Source organism: Nanorana parkeri, unplaced genomic scaffold (assembly GCF_000935625.1).
Source record: "Nanorana parkeri isolate BGI_ZX_2015 unplaced genomic scaffold, ASM93562v1 scaffold51, whole genome shotgun sequence".
Taxonomy (NCBI): domain Eukaryota; kingdom Metazoa; phylum Chordata; class Amphibia; order Anura; family Dicroglossidae; genus Nanorana; species Nanorana parkeri.
Window position 1 is genome coordinate 2,911,982 of NW_017306319.1, and position 14,567 is coordinate 2,926,548.

At 41.9% G+C, this 14,567-nt stretch overlaps 1 protein-coding gene across 1 annotated transcript in view; it reads left to right on the forward strand.

The window, feature by feature from the left end:
- Positions 1–14,567, forward strand: part of EIF4G1 (eukaryotic translation initiation factor 4 gamma 1) — a 68,361-nt gene that overhangs the window by 41,873 nt on the left and 11,921 nt on the right. Inside the window, exons 9-17 of the mRNA XM_018575032.1 lie at positions 2,726–2,818; positions 3,636–3,705; positions 4,425–5,299; positions 8,001–8,087; positions 9,525–9,705; positions 10,368–10,501; positions 10,586–10,708; positions 10,945–11,118; positions 11,922–12,119. Coding sequence (XP_018430534.1) covers positions 2,726–2,818; positions 3,636–3,705; positions 4,425–5,299; positions 8,001–8,087; positions 9,525–9,705; positions 10,368–10,501; positions 10,586–10,708; positions 10,945–11,118; positions 11,922–12,119 — 1,935 coding nt within the window. The remainder of the gene's footprint in view (positions 1–2,725; positions 2,819–3,635; positions 3,706–4,424; positions 5,300–8,000; positions 8,088–9,524; positions 9,706–10,367; positions 10,502–10,585; positions 10,709–10,944; positions 11,119–11,921; positions 12,120–14,567) is intronic.

Sequence of the window (14,567 nt, forward strand, 5' to 3'; positions counted from 1 at the left end):
AAAAAACTTAAAAGGGGCATTTCCTCTAAAAAAAAAAAAAAAAAAAATGAGGGGGGTCCCCTAGTGATTTAAAAGTTGTTGGAACAACTTGCAGTTCAGACACCATTTCACTTGCAGCTGAGGAAGTCTGCAGAGATGGGGGGGGTTCTCCCTCTTAGGTGTATCGCCTTTAAGGAAAGAATGTTACTCTGGCCAGAAACAGATCCTTTGGCTTAATTCCCATCACAAGGAGCTCCTTGTTCCTTCCTACGGGTTTACAGGAAAAGCTGATTCTTATGTGTCTTTGGGAGACAATATCTTGCAACATTTGAAGGGCTTCCTAGATTGCTCTCAATTCCATGTAGGTAAAGGATCTTGTTGCCATCTCCCGAGACCTGGTTCCCTGGAATGGATACTGTTCCACTGTGGCTCACCATCCTTTTAGACTTGCATCCATTGTAATTGAGATTGGGTTGTCTCATTTCCAGTAAACTCCCTTCTCTAAGTTCTTCAGAGACATCCACAAGACGAGGGATCTCTGTACCTATGGAGAAAGAGAGAATGATGTATCAAGGGATTCTGTGGTACCATCCCAGAGGTTTAATATCTGACTCCCAAGGGGGTCTTCTGTTGACCTGAGCCCAGGCTACTCCAGGAATCCAAGTTGTGATAAAGCTATGGATAGGTCCTCTCTGAAGACACATATCAGGCTGGAAGCCTCGCTAGCATCTTTGGTCTGCAGACAGACAGTTATCCTGCAGCACACTAGCAGTGAACTGGTCCAGAAGCCTTTAAATTGTTTACGGACTGCCCATAGAACCAGGGTCCCCTTCACTGCTCCCCACCCACCTCTCCTTAATATGCCAGACCAAACCTGCAGAGTTTAGGACTAAATAAAAATGCCACAGCAAAGCGCCTGAAAGAGAACTACTTAACCTTTTAAGAGGAGAAAATAGTAAAATTAAAATATGCCCTATTTCATTGTACCAAAAACTTCCATGACTGGAAGTGCCATGCGTTCCATGGTGGTACAGTAACTGGAAGGCACAACCTGGAAAATCACACAGAATTATAATTGACAGCATCTGGGCGCAGCTGCATCCATGCTGAGCCTCAGAGAGGAAGAGGTGAACCGCTGCAAAGCCTAGGGCTGCCTGCCCCCTGCAGGATTTATGCCTAGGTGCCAATGGGTGAGTTTCTGTACACTTGGCCTCCTGCATCTCCCTTAGCCTGGGACCCTGACAGGCTCCCTCCCCTGTGCGCTACACCAGTCAGGGAAAAGATGGGACCATTCCGAAAGGAGAGCCACTAAAGAGACCTCAGGAAACCCAACCAGAGGTTCCATAACAAAACTCCCTCTGATCCTGTCTATCGCATTTGGCCGGTCTCTCCCAGGTGTGCGTTCATTGGCTGTAGTGGAAAAAAAAAATAAGGTTCAACATCACTAGAAGAAACTTTTTGTTCAATAGGCTGATATTTTACCATTGTATGCTTGTACATTCCACCATTTGGCATTGTGCATTGAGGGATTTAGGATTATAAACTCTAACAGAAAAATGCAAGACTCCAATAGACTTCAAAACTAGACATCTAATTGTGACACTAAAATTGCGAGTCGTTTTCATTTGACATTACTTTGCTTGGGTGTAGCATAATAAATGCATAGGCAGTCTTGTAAAAGTGGCCTCAGAATACAGCTCAGGCCTGGGGAATTTATGAGGAAAGCTAATTACAGATGGAACACCACCCATGACATCTCAGACAAGCCTTATGAGTTTATGTTCAGGTGTCTGACAGAGTGCTTGCAGCCTTCACATAACGCGTAAGATTTTCCTTGGTCTTCCTACTTCCCGGTTTCCTTTTTTATACCTATATTCTCTAACAATGTATTGTCTCATGACTTCCTACCTTTTAACTAATGTAATTCTTTCATTTTGTCTGCTTTCACATGACAGTTGGACTGTCTTTCTGAAAGTATTTCTAGATTAGTACACAGTCAAGGAGCTGATTAGTATTCAGGCATATATAGGGATCTGTGTGACGGTAATACCTAGCTTAGTCATGTGATGTCTTTCTTTCTCAGAAGTGCTTTGCTGTGTCAGTGCTCAGATTAACCTGTTAATAACAGCTGCTCTTAGAACTCTACTAAAGCTTTCTCTGTGGATTTCCTGCTGCCCTCTGTGCACTGGTCTGCTGTGCCTGGGAGTTGGGAATTTGGCTGCTATCCATAGAGGTCTGGCTGTCTTTTATCTCAAAGCGCATGGCAGTGCACAGTCTCCACGTGGCTGGTCTTGGGTCCCGGAAGTGTTTTCTTATCTCTTCATGTACATAAACTTTTTTTTCTCGTGTAAAAGATGCCAATTTTTTTTCATTCTAATATTTTAAAACCATTACAGTGTAATATTTGGGGGTGACCGTATAAGGCTGATGGCTATAAGTAATGATTTGAGTGTTTCTTGACCAAGCAAGGCTGTTCTGTGTTTCTGGATGTGTAAATTGCTCATATTAGTACATAGTCCATTTGCAGTGAAAACAGTCTGTCCCTTTGCAGATAAGGATATAAAGGTGGTTTTAGTCAAGCGCATAAAATCTGTACATCTTTTTTGTCACAATGTGCACCATGAGTTAAAAGATGTGCCAATGTCCCATCTTTTTCTGTGTATCATCTGCCTATTTATGGCTACCCTAAACTAGAATACATGGGGCTCTACTTGTATAGGCTGATTTTCTGGTATCTATTCATTAGATAAGGATCAGAGACCCAAACCAAGGAGGGAAAGACATTACAGAAGAAATCTTGTCTGGAGGAAGAACTTCGTCAACACCGACACCTCCCCAGGTAAAGCACTTTCTCACTATGTTGCGATCTTTTTAATTGTGGTTGTGTATTTTCAGTTCTTTATAGGCCAACTCTGCAATTAGTACTTCGTTTTTGTTTGGTTTCTGGCTAGTTAAATTACTTGCTGGCATTTTCTATCTTTCATGGATTCCGTTGGGGAGATATCCTCACCCAAGAACCAAATATGGATGTTATGCATGTACGGAATTCATTTGTAAGCCTTGTTGGAGGAGCCATAGAAGTTATTGCCGCTGGGGTCTTTGAGACCTATAAAACCTAGAAATGTCCGCTTTTGTGGTGGTTGCCTTTAAATTTTAAACGCACCAAATTCCTTGGCATACAGAAGCGGGGAGTAATGCAAAAAAAGCAGCAGTTATTCTAGTATAAATGTAATGAATAAAGAAATGACTTTCACGTCTATATTTTGCACTAAAAACCTAGTAGTATTTTAGTAAATCTGGAAAATGTTTATGGGTACAGTAACTGAAGGGAGCAAGATAGCACTCAACGTTTAAAATTCACTATACTTTGAGGCCTGGAGAATCCATCTTCAGATAATTACTCGGCAACCATAATTACAGATTCCTGAACAGGTTTTTTGGAGCTTGGTTTAGCAAAATAAAATTTGTAGTGTTAGAAGGGGCTTTGGAAGGATCATAGACCACAGGGACTTAGCTGGACAGTTGATAATTTTTCAGGTTAATCTGTAGTTGCATTTAAAATACTGCTTTTATTCAGAAGTAGTCCTCTTTAGTGTATTGCAAATATTCCTATTTTTTTTAAAAATCACCTCAAAGCCTTTCTTTTTCCCTTTTAGTCTGTAACTGGAGGCTCTGAAGTCCAGGCAAATGGAGAGAGTGTCCATGTGCCTATTGTAGTGCGTCCAGGTAAGAACCATGCTTGTTGTATTTTAAGGTTTTGATTTGTAAGTATGGCTGCCCTTAGGAGACGTATGAGGCTTGTTATGGAACTACCAATTGGGCATGATGGCAATTTTGAATGGTCACATTATTTTTGTTTTGAAATACAGTTCTGTCCCGTATTTTCAATGCATTCTGCATTTATTCGGTATAGTGGGAAGGAAATTTGTACTTGAGATAGATTTGCATTTTACCACATTGCTCCATGCTACATAATTAGTTTTCAAGAAACTGAGTTAAATCACAGTACATAAAAGGTATATCCTGGTATAATTATGGTAAACCTAAGGCTTTTAACAAATATCAGAAAGGTATCCTGACCTTTGAATGTCCATTGCAGTGTTTGTAATTGTATTGCTAGCTTGTACATTGTGCAGAAAGGACACAGAGTTAAAAGCCAACTTTTATATCAATATAATCTGTGCCAAATATTATGCATGTCCTTCAAAACTTTGCTGAACTAGAATAGGTCCTGGTGCATGCTTGGCAAACTATTGAATACTATATATCCATGTCGATGGCAGTCGTACCTTTTCTTAGGTGGTGTCTGTATGCTGCTATTAACCCTAGAAAAGAATTTGTGTATTTCTGTAGTGAAAGACTATTTGCTTTAAAAGCATGATGTTATCTGATTCCTACTCTGAAAGTTGTTACTTTTGTATAATCTCCAATCTGTTATTTGATAGATGACAGCTCAAGGAACACCCAAGTGCTGTTAAAGACTTCTGAGAGCCCCTCACCCTCTCCTCCTATAGAAACAGAAATGAACATGGCTTGTGAGCAAGACTTAACACTTGATAACACTACACCTGAGGTACCTTTGCTAGGGGCTCTCAATTCACAGGAAGTGCCCTTGCTGGAAAATCCTTCATCTCAGGTATCAATACAGCCAGAGGTTCCTACATCTGTTTTAGAGAACCTAGCCCCGATGGAAATGACCGTTACAGAGACAACTGTCCAACAAGCAGATACTCTGCCAGAAGCTCCCGTTGTACAGCCCCCTGAGGAATCTAATATTTATTCTCCTCCATCTGATGAGTCTGTTTCACAGGAGGCTGCTTTGCAACAACAGGATACCCCTGTAGTAGCTCCAGAAACAGAGTTTGAAGAACCGGCTCCTCCAACCCAAATTTCACCTGAGCCTTTAGCTGCAGAAACAAAGGAACCTGCTCCAGAGTCTGTACAGGGATCAAATTCCCTTGAGGATCCTCTGGCTACAACGGACGTTCAAACTAATGGCCTCTCTGAAGAAGTGTCTGTGCCACCTGCACATCTAGAACCACAATCGGTTTGCCATTCCGAGCCCACATTGGATTCCCCCATCGCCCAGCCAGAAGAACTGCTAACAAATGGTGAAGGATGCCCTGGACTCCAAGAAGTTGATGCACAGGACACAGAGCCAGAGGCTCATGTAAGCCCCATAGCTGAGCCTGAGGAGCAACTGGTACCTGCTGCTGATCCTACACCAGAAGAGGAGGATACTGGGAAAGAGCCTATTGCTGAGCCAGAGCAAACTCCTGCCCAAGCTCCAAAACAAAGCACAGATGTCTATATGCCAGGTAATGCAAGATCCATGCAAAGTTAGAATTCATTAGAAAAATATTTTGTGTAATGTAGCTAAATGTATGTTTAAAAAAAACAACCTCGGAAGAAGAATTTTATTAAAACCCTAAGTCCCTGGCAGAAAACTGAACTGTGGCTGAATTGGATCTTTTTGGTCCCATTTGTCCCCTGGTCTGTTTTTTAGCAACATTTGAGTATAGGTTTTTTTTTTTAAAGGCCTGCTAAAATGTAAGCAGTAGATAACAGAAAAGATATTGGGGAGGGATGTTGTATATGAGATTTGGATTTGGGGGCTGGTTTATTATAAATTAAGTGTAATACGGCACACAAAAGCTAAAGAATAAGGTCCACCAGTTGCATTTGGGAATCCTGTCCTTGTCAACCATAGAGCACCTCCCATTACAGTTAACCCCCAGTTCTTGATAACTAATGTTAATAGGAATTGTCATGATAGAAATATGGGGTCCCCGTTACTGGCAGTTTTGGAAGAGCAGAGGACAACACAACACACATGTACTCTTCTGACTAGTAGAAATAGGTATAGTTTGTACTCTCAACTTGGAAACCTATGCAGTATGTAATCGAATGGTTAAACAGTATCCATGTTTAATAAAAGGAATGGCTTTTTAGGGAATGCATAGTGGGTTAGTATATATTTTATTATCCTTATTATGGCTAGAACTAAAAAAACGTACAAGTTTAAGTTTTTTTTTTTTCCTCCCTTCAGGCAGGTGTAGAATAATGGATAGGAATGTTTTAGTAGTCTGTTCAATTATCTGGAGGACCTCCTGGTATCTCTTGGTCAGCAGCTCTGAAAGTTGTGCACAAAACCACAGAGTGGTCATGTTTATTTTGTAAAACGGGGTGTATATAAATAGTGAGAACATGTATATAAAATGTTTTAAAATCAACCCTAAACTATTAATTTTCCTTTAACTGTGTGTGTGGACCCACACCACTTTCTTTGTAAGATATCGGTTGTATATGTACATGCTTTAAAATCTGCATCTTCAAAGTTGTGCTGCAGAGAGGTTGGCATACATCTTGAGTACTACAAGGCTTGATTCCGATATCTGACTGAGGAGGCATTTAGGAACTTCTTTCCATGGTGTCAGAATTAAATTTTTAAACTGAAGTTATGGGTTAATTTAAGACCTCGGAGTATTTCCACTTTTGCAGTCAAATGTGAGAAAACCCATCTACATGTTTATCTGTTCCTATTCACACAGCATAGCAAAAGATCATTTTGAAGATGTTTTGTTGCAGCAGACATGGCTGATTCCATGTTTTTCTGGGCACCCTCATAGTGATCTGTGTTTATTGAAAGACTGAAATTTAAGGATTGTGTTTTCCTCTTTTACTTCATTAACATACAAATAAAGAAGCCAGGAATTTAACTTTCTGGCCCCTCCTAGGAAATTTTAATAATTGAAAACTTAGTTTAAATTGCTTTTTTTTTTTTTGTTTCCTGCCACCTAGGATGCCCACCTTTGCATAAATCTTCTTCTATAAAATTTTACTTGTTTTCTAGTGGGTCCCTGCAGCGCTCATCCCTCCCGCCCCCTGAACAGGTACCTCCAAGCTAAGCAGCTGCTGTGGAGGCGCCCTCGTGCCCGCAGTAGCTGTGTGTGTACATACACATGCAGCCCTGTGGCCGGCCACGCCCCCCCCTCTCCGCCCAACAGTTTGATAGCAGAAGGAGCCTATATTTCCTCTACCATCAGTATCCTCCCCCGGACCCAGGAAGAATGGGGAACAGTGGATCGTTTTGGGACTGGTAGCGGTGACAGTTAAGTGTGTGTGTGGGGGGGGGAGGGAGAGAGAGAGAGAGAGAGATACACAAAGGTACTGGGCAGTTTTTACCTTAATGCACAGAATGTCCAGACTTTAATGATACTTTAACAAGCATCACTCTTGGAGTTGGAAAGCAAAGGCAAAATTCCAATTCACTCCTAATATATGCATGCAAAGGATTCGTGCGGCCATAGACTGTAATATTTTCCTTGTTCAACCCACAGGCTGAACGAAGAATATATTAGACTCCTCCAGCGCTTACGAGCGTTGATCAAGAAATCTCCCGCTGTTCGCATTGTATTCTGACAGCGGCTGCTGGCCACTGTCAGAACACCCAAACAAAGCTGGCAGCTCATTTGCCTCCTTGTTTGAGGGCTTTGTTAAAAGGTGGACTACCCCCTCTGTGGATCCAACATTATTCCATCTTAGCAAAGCTTTAACTATCCCCATGGAGAATTCACCTGTTTTAAGGACCCCACTGACAAGCACTGTGTTCTCTCTTACAGGCCTATAACTTGGTTACAAACATGTCCTGAGAGCGGCCCTGTTAGGTGTATCTTATTGTGTCCTCCAGTAGAGTAAAATCCGCTTTTATTTTGGGATGCTAGGTTTTGAGTTGGCTTCTGATGTTAGCTGAATGCCAGAAGCCTTTTTTGATGGAGGTGAACCGTCCAGCTGTTGCATACCAACAGCACATTCTTTTATTTATGACCCTTGTCACTGATGCAGTAAAATCACTACAAGCTTTCACATCGGTACATTGAATTTGGTATACATTTCCATGTGGTGGTGGTGTTGTGTTTCTTTCTTGAGAGATGACTGCTATTGGCGTCTGTTTTCAAATCTATTGTTTACATTTTTATTTCGCCCTGTATTTTTAGATAACTTTTCATCTCTTTCCCACAGCTCTGTCTGTACCAAAAAAGAAAAGGAAAATAAAAGATTTAAACAAGAAAGATGCGGTTGGAGATCTGTTGGACGCGTTCAAAGAGGTGAATTACCTGTTCGTTCATTGTAACAGAAGATTAAGCTTTATAAGGAAACTGTAGATTTAGCCTGTAGATTCTGCCTTTTTACACTGTAGGTAGGGTGTGTGTCCAAATCAGTAGTCTAAAGCTGGTCATGGACTGTAATATTTTCTTTGGTCAACCCGCGGGCTCAACAAGGAAAATATTAGACTCCTCCAACGCTTACGAGCATTGATCGAGAAATCTCACGCTGTTCGCATTTTATCCTGACAGTGGCAGCCGGCCACTTTCAGAATTCCCAAACAAAGCTGGCAGCTCCTTTGCCTCCTCGTTTCAGGAAGACTTTGTTAAAAGGTGGACTACCCCTTCTGTGCATCCGGCATTATTCCATATTAACAAAGCTTTAACTATCCCCATGGAGAATGCACCTGTTTATAAAGGGCCCCATTGACGAGCACATTGGAGGCATTTTCTAGCACTGTGTTCTCTGACAGGGCTAGAACTACAACTCTCTTGACTGTGACCTTCATCTGCCAAACTTTGGGCTAAGGCCATCAGAATGGATCTGATCACTGTGGCAGTTGAATCCTTAGTTTATAATGTTTGCTCCACATATCCTTTTAAGGGACAGCATCTCTTTGAAATTACCCTGGACACCCTCTTCATTGGGGGCAAGGGTACTCATCTGCCCTATCAGAAGAAGCCTAGAACTCTTGGGAGGCAAAGAATTACTTTCATTACACCTAGGCTTCGACCTCCAAGCATAAGCCTGGTTCCCAGTCTGCCTGCAAACCATGGACTTCCCAGTCCCCTGAACCCTCGGATAACTCTTCAACCTGAGGGGGCGCTCCCACTGTCCAAACTTTTAGCCCACTTTCAGCCTTTGTGGACATTTGGTAATCCAGCTTCTCATATACTGGGGTGCAGAAGTTGGTTTCCAAGGACGACAAGCCAGAGTCTTGCTTCCTGTCCCTTCCCCATTTAATTTCTTTCAACCTACCTGTGTCCCCATACAGATGAGCAGATCTCCATGTAGCCTTAAGGTGGCCATACATCTTACAATGATCCGACGATATATATTTTTTTGTCTGCAATCGCATTTTCCTCTTTCAAGCAGGCTGGACAACTTTTGACTAGTTGGAAGAAAATCGGGCTAGTGGCTTTTTTGTACAACTGCTGCTTAAAAGGAATGTTCTGCAGGATGTGTGTTCCATATCCTGACAGATACTACAATTTAACACGTTTGTGTGGATACTGTAGCTTTTCAGAATTGACAGGAAGTACTCCACAGCTCTGAAAGGTTTCTATAATTTGCCTCCTTTTTTTTTTTGTATGTGGGTTTATATATTTTATTTCAATTTTTTTTCTCACTACCAGATTTAAAACGGAGTAAAAAACTAAAATTGTTAGGGTAGTATGAATTTTATTTTTACTTTTTTTTTTTTTTTTTTATCCTATCAGGATGTAGATAGCTCCAGTGAAACAACAGAATCTGCTGCTATACCACCTCCTGTAGCACCGGAACCGGAGCAGACCCCTAATGTCCCAGCTGAAGAGCAAGACGAGACATGGGAGGAGAAGGAAGACAAGTTGGATGCTGAAAATATTAAGCCAGGGGATTTGAAGTACAAATACAAAGAGGGTAAGTCTTCAGCATATTTGGCAATAAAACCAGGCATTTTATACCTTCCCCACTCTTTCCAAAATAAAACATTTTGGATGGAGTTGGGTCCTAAAAATTTAAAGCCAAATCTTGACTTAAAGGAGAATTAGGAGGCCAGTGATTTTCACTCCGCCTCATAATCTGAGCCGACCTGTGACAATGAAACTGTCACAGGTCGGCTCAGTAGATTGGGAAGTGAGCGAACACATACCGTCGCTTGCTCACTTCTCGATCTATCCCTGCAGGGAGCTGTGACTGTCACTCACGGCTTCCTGCAGGGATTTCCCCTCCCCTGTCTGATCCTCCAGCGCTGACTGGAGGAACGGTCGGGGGAGGGGGCAGGCACAGCTGGCCCCGCCTCTGGATAGGCAGAGCCAGCTGTCAATCCCGCAGCTGGATGGATCCAGACATAATTGTCGGGATCCGTTTCGGCTGTGGCGTCTCAGTATACCGAAAGCTATAGCTCGCGGAGTACTGAGCTTTGGGTCACGGGAAAACGCTAGTTTGTGTTCTCCTGTGACCCTTAGAACAATGGGGAAAAGCCCAGACCCCATAGTTCTCTTAAGTAAAGCTAATTAGATTTAAAATGTTTAATAGTCCACATATTTTAAAGGTTCTTACTTTATGTATTCTTCCTGTAGAGCAATGGAAGCCTCTGAACCCTGAAGAAAAGAAAGGCTATGATCGGGAGTTTTTGCTGGGCTTTCAGTTTATCGTGGCCAGTATGCAAAAACCAGAAGGTCTCCCTCAGATTACCGATGTAGTGCTCGACAAGGTGAGTATCTTTTCATTCCCCTTCTTTGAGATAGTTTACTGTCACTTTTTTTTCTAACCATATTATTTTTTATGTTTTTAAAAGGCAAATAAGACTCCTCTTAGGCCTATAGATCCAGCAAGACTGGCTGGCATGAACGCTGGGCCAGACTTCACCCCACATTTTGCCAATCTTGGTAAACCTACCATGGGGAATCGTGGACCACCCGTAAGTGTTTTTGTTTACTTTTGTTTTACACTTCAGAATATAATTTCAACTAGAACATGGTGTCAAATAGCATCATGGCAGCAATGTTGTTCAATACATTTTAATAAGCTGGTCCTGGCACGGAAAAGATCCAAATTCTGTGGCATGAACTTGTAGTTAAAATTTTGATGGCGCTAGTTGGTTTAAACAGCTTTGTGGAAAGTGTCCGAACCCTTACATTTGTTTTACTTCTGCAGCCTGCTGGAATGGGTCCTCGGCGATCTCAACAGGGACCGCGAAAGGAGCCACGAAAAATTATTGCAGCGGTGTCAATAAATGAGAATGTTCAGCTGAATAAAGCAGAGAAAGCATGGAAACCACTGAACAAGAGAGCTGGTGATGAAGATGATCCAGGAGCAGTGAAAACACAGGTGGGTTGGTGGTATAGCCTCACTTTAGAGCCGCATACTATTTATTTTTTATCGGATCAATTTTTATTAAATTTTTATTAAAAGAAAGCACAAAAAAACTTTTTCTTGCATTGTAAACAAAGCAACATTACCAGAACCATACAGCTTAAACCTATGTGCAAGTTGATTTACACAAATTGGTTTACTTTAATGGATATCCAGGCTTACATGAAATATTGTATTCATATGTTTTGTAGCTGTATGCAGCTCATTTCTTTATCAAGTCAGCCTTAGACTGACAAGCAAACTGAAGTGTCCTCTGTGAAGATACCTGCTACATGTGTTGGGGGTACTGTTGCTTCATTTTTTTTTTCTTGTCCATTGAGGAGCACAGAAAATCTTCTACCTTCTGCTTATACAGTTCCTGCTGTGCCCTGGTGTAAACGGGGCCTTAGGCTAGTAATCTGTGCAGCAGAATCTCCATTGGTGATACAACTGGCATAGATAACCATGCTGATCACATTGTTTTTTGCTGATGAGTCAGTTTCTCATCTGATATGGGTTAATCTTGTCTGCCCGCTGTTGAAGGTTAGGCGGAGAATGAGAGATCCACATCCTCGCTATAGGTTGACTAGACGTTATTTTAATTGGTTGCATTTTTAGCACTTTTGTTAAAGTTAAATTGAAACACCTCCTGTAATTTTCGTGTAAAAGTTCCTTTGAACTATATTATATTATCATGCATTTGTTAAATGTCATCTGCAATGTGAACACCGAACCAGCAGTGCTAATGGCCTTTTTCTTCTCTCATTCTTTTTGTATAGGATTTGTTCCGCAGCGTGCGCAGTATCCTTAACAAGCTCACACCACAGATGTTTCAACAACTCATGAAGCAAGTCACCGATTTAGCCATAGACACAGAGGACCGGCTGAAGGGTGTGATTGACCTGATATTTGAGAAAGCCATCTCAGAGCCAAACTTCTCTGTTGCATATGCCAATATGTGCCGCTGCCTTATGGGGGTAAGTCTCTTTCTTGTAGAATATTGGTTAGACACAATCTTCTACTAGTATCTTTTATTTAGGAATAGATACTAAAATTCCCACAAGGTGTCTTTACAGCCATTCTGGACCTTCCTTCATGTATTAAAGGATCACCAAAAAGGATTTTTTTGATTTTTTTTTACACGTTTTTAAACTTTTTTGTTTAATCCATACAAGGTGCATGCAATACACTGGTTAAGAGCATTAAGGGCCTGTTCACACGACATCCGTTTTCTGTGCTGACCTGATCCGTACGCTCCTGCACTAAAAATGTATCCCTATGTGTTTTATGGGCTACAGTTCTCACGTGCGCAATCCGTTCAGGTTACGACAGAAAAATACTGCATGTCACATTTTGTATGGTCCAAAAACGCATCAAACGCACTGCAGCTAACATACTGACAGCCCCACTCCAGCAAAAAAAAACAAAATTTTTTAAAAAAAACTGGAATGCATCAAAGATCCGCACCTGATCCGGACCTGAAACTCATGTGGACAAGCCATAAGGGTTTGCTAAACTAAGCCCAGCAGAAGCTGCTTTGTTTTAGATTGGTGTGCTCTTGCACACTACACTATCCCTCCCTCTCTCTCGATTAGGGCTATTGCGTTCTGTCAACTGGATTATTTTTTTCAACAAATCGGCTAAGGATAGAAAGCGTAAACATGACAAAATCTTTGAGGTTCACATAGTAGCCTTAGTTTTAAATATTTGCATGATTTCATTTTTACCTTACAAAAAACATGTTTTTAGTCCTAAACATATTAATGAAAATATATAAAAATACTTTAAATTTGCTTAAACCTATGTGCAAGATAATTCAGATCTGTGAGAGCATCTGGGCTTTTTTTTTTTTGTATCAGGCTGCTGTTTCCCATATTTATAGGGCTGCCACCTGGTCTTCTGTTCACATGTTCTACCAGGTGGGCTTTGTGGCCTCATCTGATGCCAGATTCAGGCATTGGTCCTTGAGGTCTGAGCTGTAGAAAGTCCCCAGTTTTCTGGGACCTGTTCGTGTTTGTTTTATTGCCCACCCCTGCAGTTGGACTGCTTTTAGATGTCCCAAAGGTCAAAGACTTCTGTGTCCCTCAATGTACGAGAAAAAATTGGATTTTTGTACTCTGTAAAATCCCTTTTCTTACAGTTTGTTGCGGGAGAACAGGTACCCACCCACCTGTCTACAAAACTGAGGCAAGCTGGTAGAAGTGGTTATTCTGGACTGGCCTACTTTTCTTATCTTTTTTTTTTTTTTTGGTTTGCTTGTTTTCTTTCCTTCTGTAAAATAAAAACATTTGCTGGGAGGTAGGGATTTGTGGCAGCAGAGACATGTGCCAGAGAAGGACACACTTCAAAGGACTCTAAGGCTGGGTTCACACCTGGGCGTTTTTGCAGTGCTGAAGCGCTGAAAAACACTCAGCAAGTGAAATCCCATAATTTCCTATGGGTGTGGTTCCCACCTGGGCGTATTTTAGCGTGTAGAAACGTGCTGAAAAACGCCCTACGCCCAAACAAGTACAGGAGCTTCTTTTGGGGCTTATTTCCGCTTGTATCCATTGGTATTCCCGCGTGTGGCTCGGGGTCAACAAAGCAGTAATCCTGAGCCACACTCGGGAAATCAGCGTAGGTCTTACCTAGTCCGCGATCCCCGCTGTGTACTCCGGCCGCTGCCGTCTTCCGGGTTCCATCCCTTGCGAGCGTACGTGTTGCAGGGGGGCGGAACCAGTGGGAAGTTTGAAAGTTAAAGAAAAAAAGATAGAGAAAGAAAGGAAAAAAAAAAATCATACTGCCAGGGAGGTATAAAAACAAGCGTTGAACGCGTGTTTCACTGAACTAAAAAACGTGCTGAAAAAACGCGCCTAAATTAACGCCCAGGTGTGAATCCAGCCTAAAAAGGATTTTATGTTGAATGCCAAAATACTAATTTTTTTTTCTGCTTCACCTCAGATATCTTGAGTTCCGATTTAAATTCATGAAACTTGAACATAAAAATTTAAAACATTTATACTTTATACTTTTTCACCTTATTGTCTACCCTGTTTCCCTGAAAATAGTACTAGGTCTTATTTTTGGGAATGGCTAAAATATAAGACCTACCCTGAAAATAAGACCTAGTTGTAACCATTCCCAGGGCCAGTGGTGGCATAAGGGAGAACTTAACGCAGGAGAGGCGGGAGAGAATCAGCGGTGCCAATAAAGCCAGCGCTAGAGGAAGCGAGGCGGCAGCGGAGGGAGCAGAGCCGCATAAGCCGACGCTTCCTCTATAGCCCCGCCTCCTGTCACAGGCGGAGTGATACCAAATGCACTCCACCAGCGAGGAATCGATAGTGAAAGTTAGTTTTGCTCATTCTGGCCAGCGATTGGTTACCAAATTGCTCTTGGAAAGGTACGGGACCCCCAATCCCCCCGATCACACTATTCTTAACTTTGCC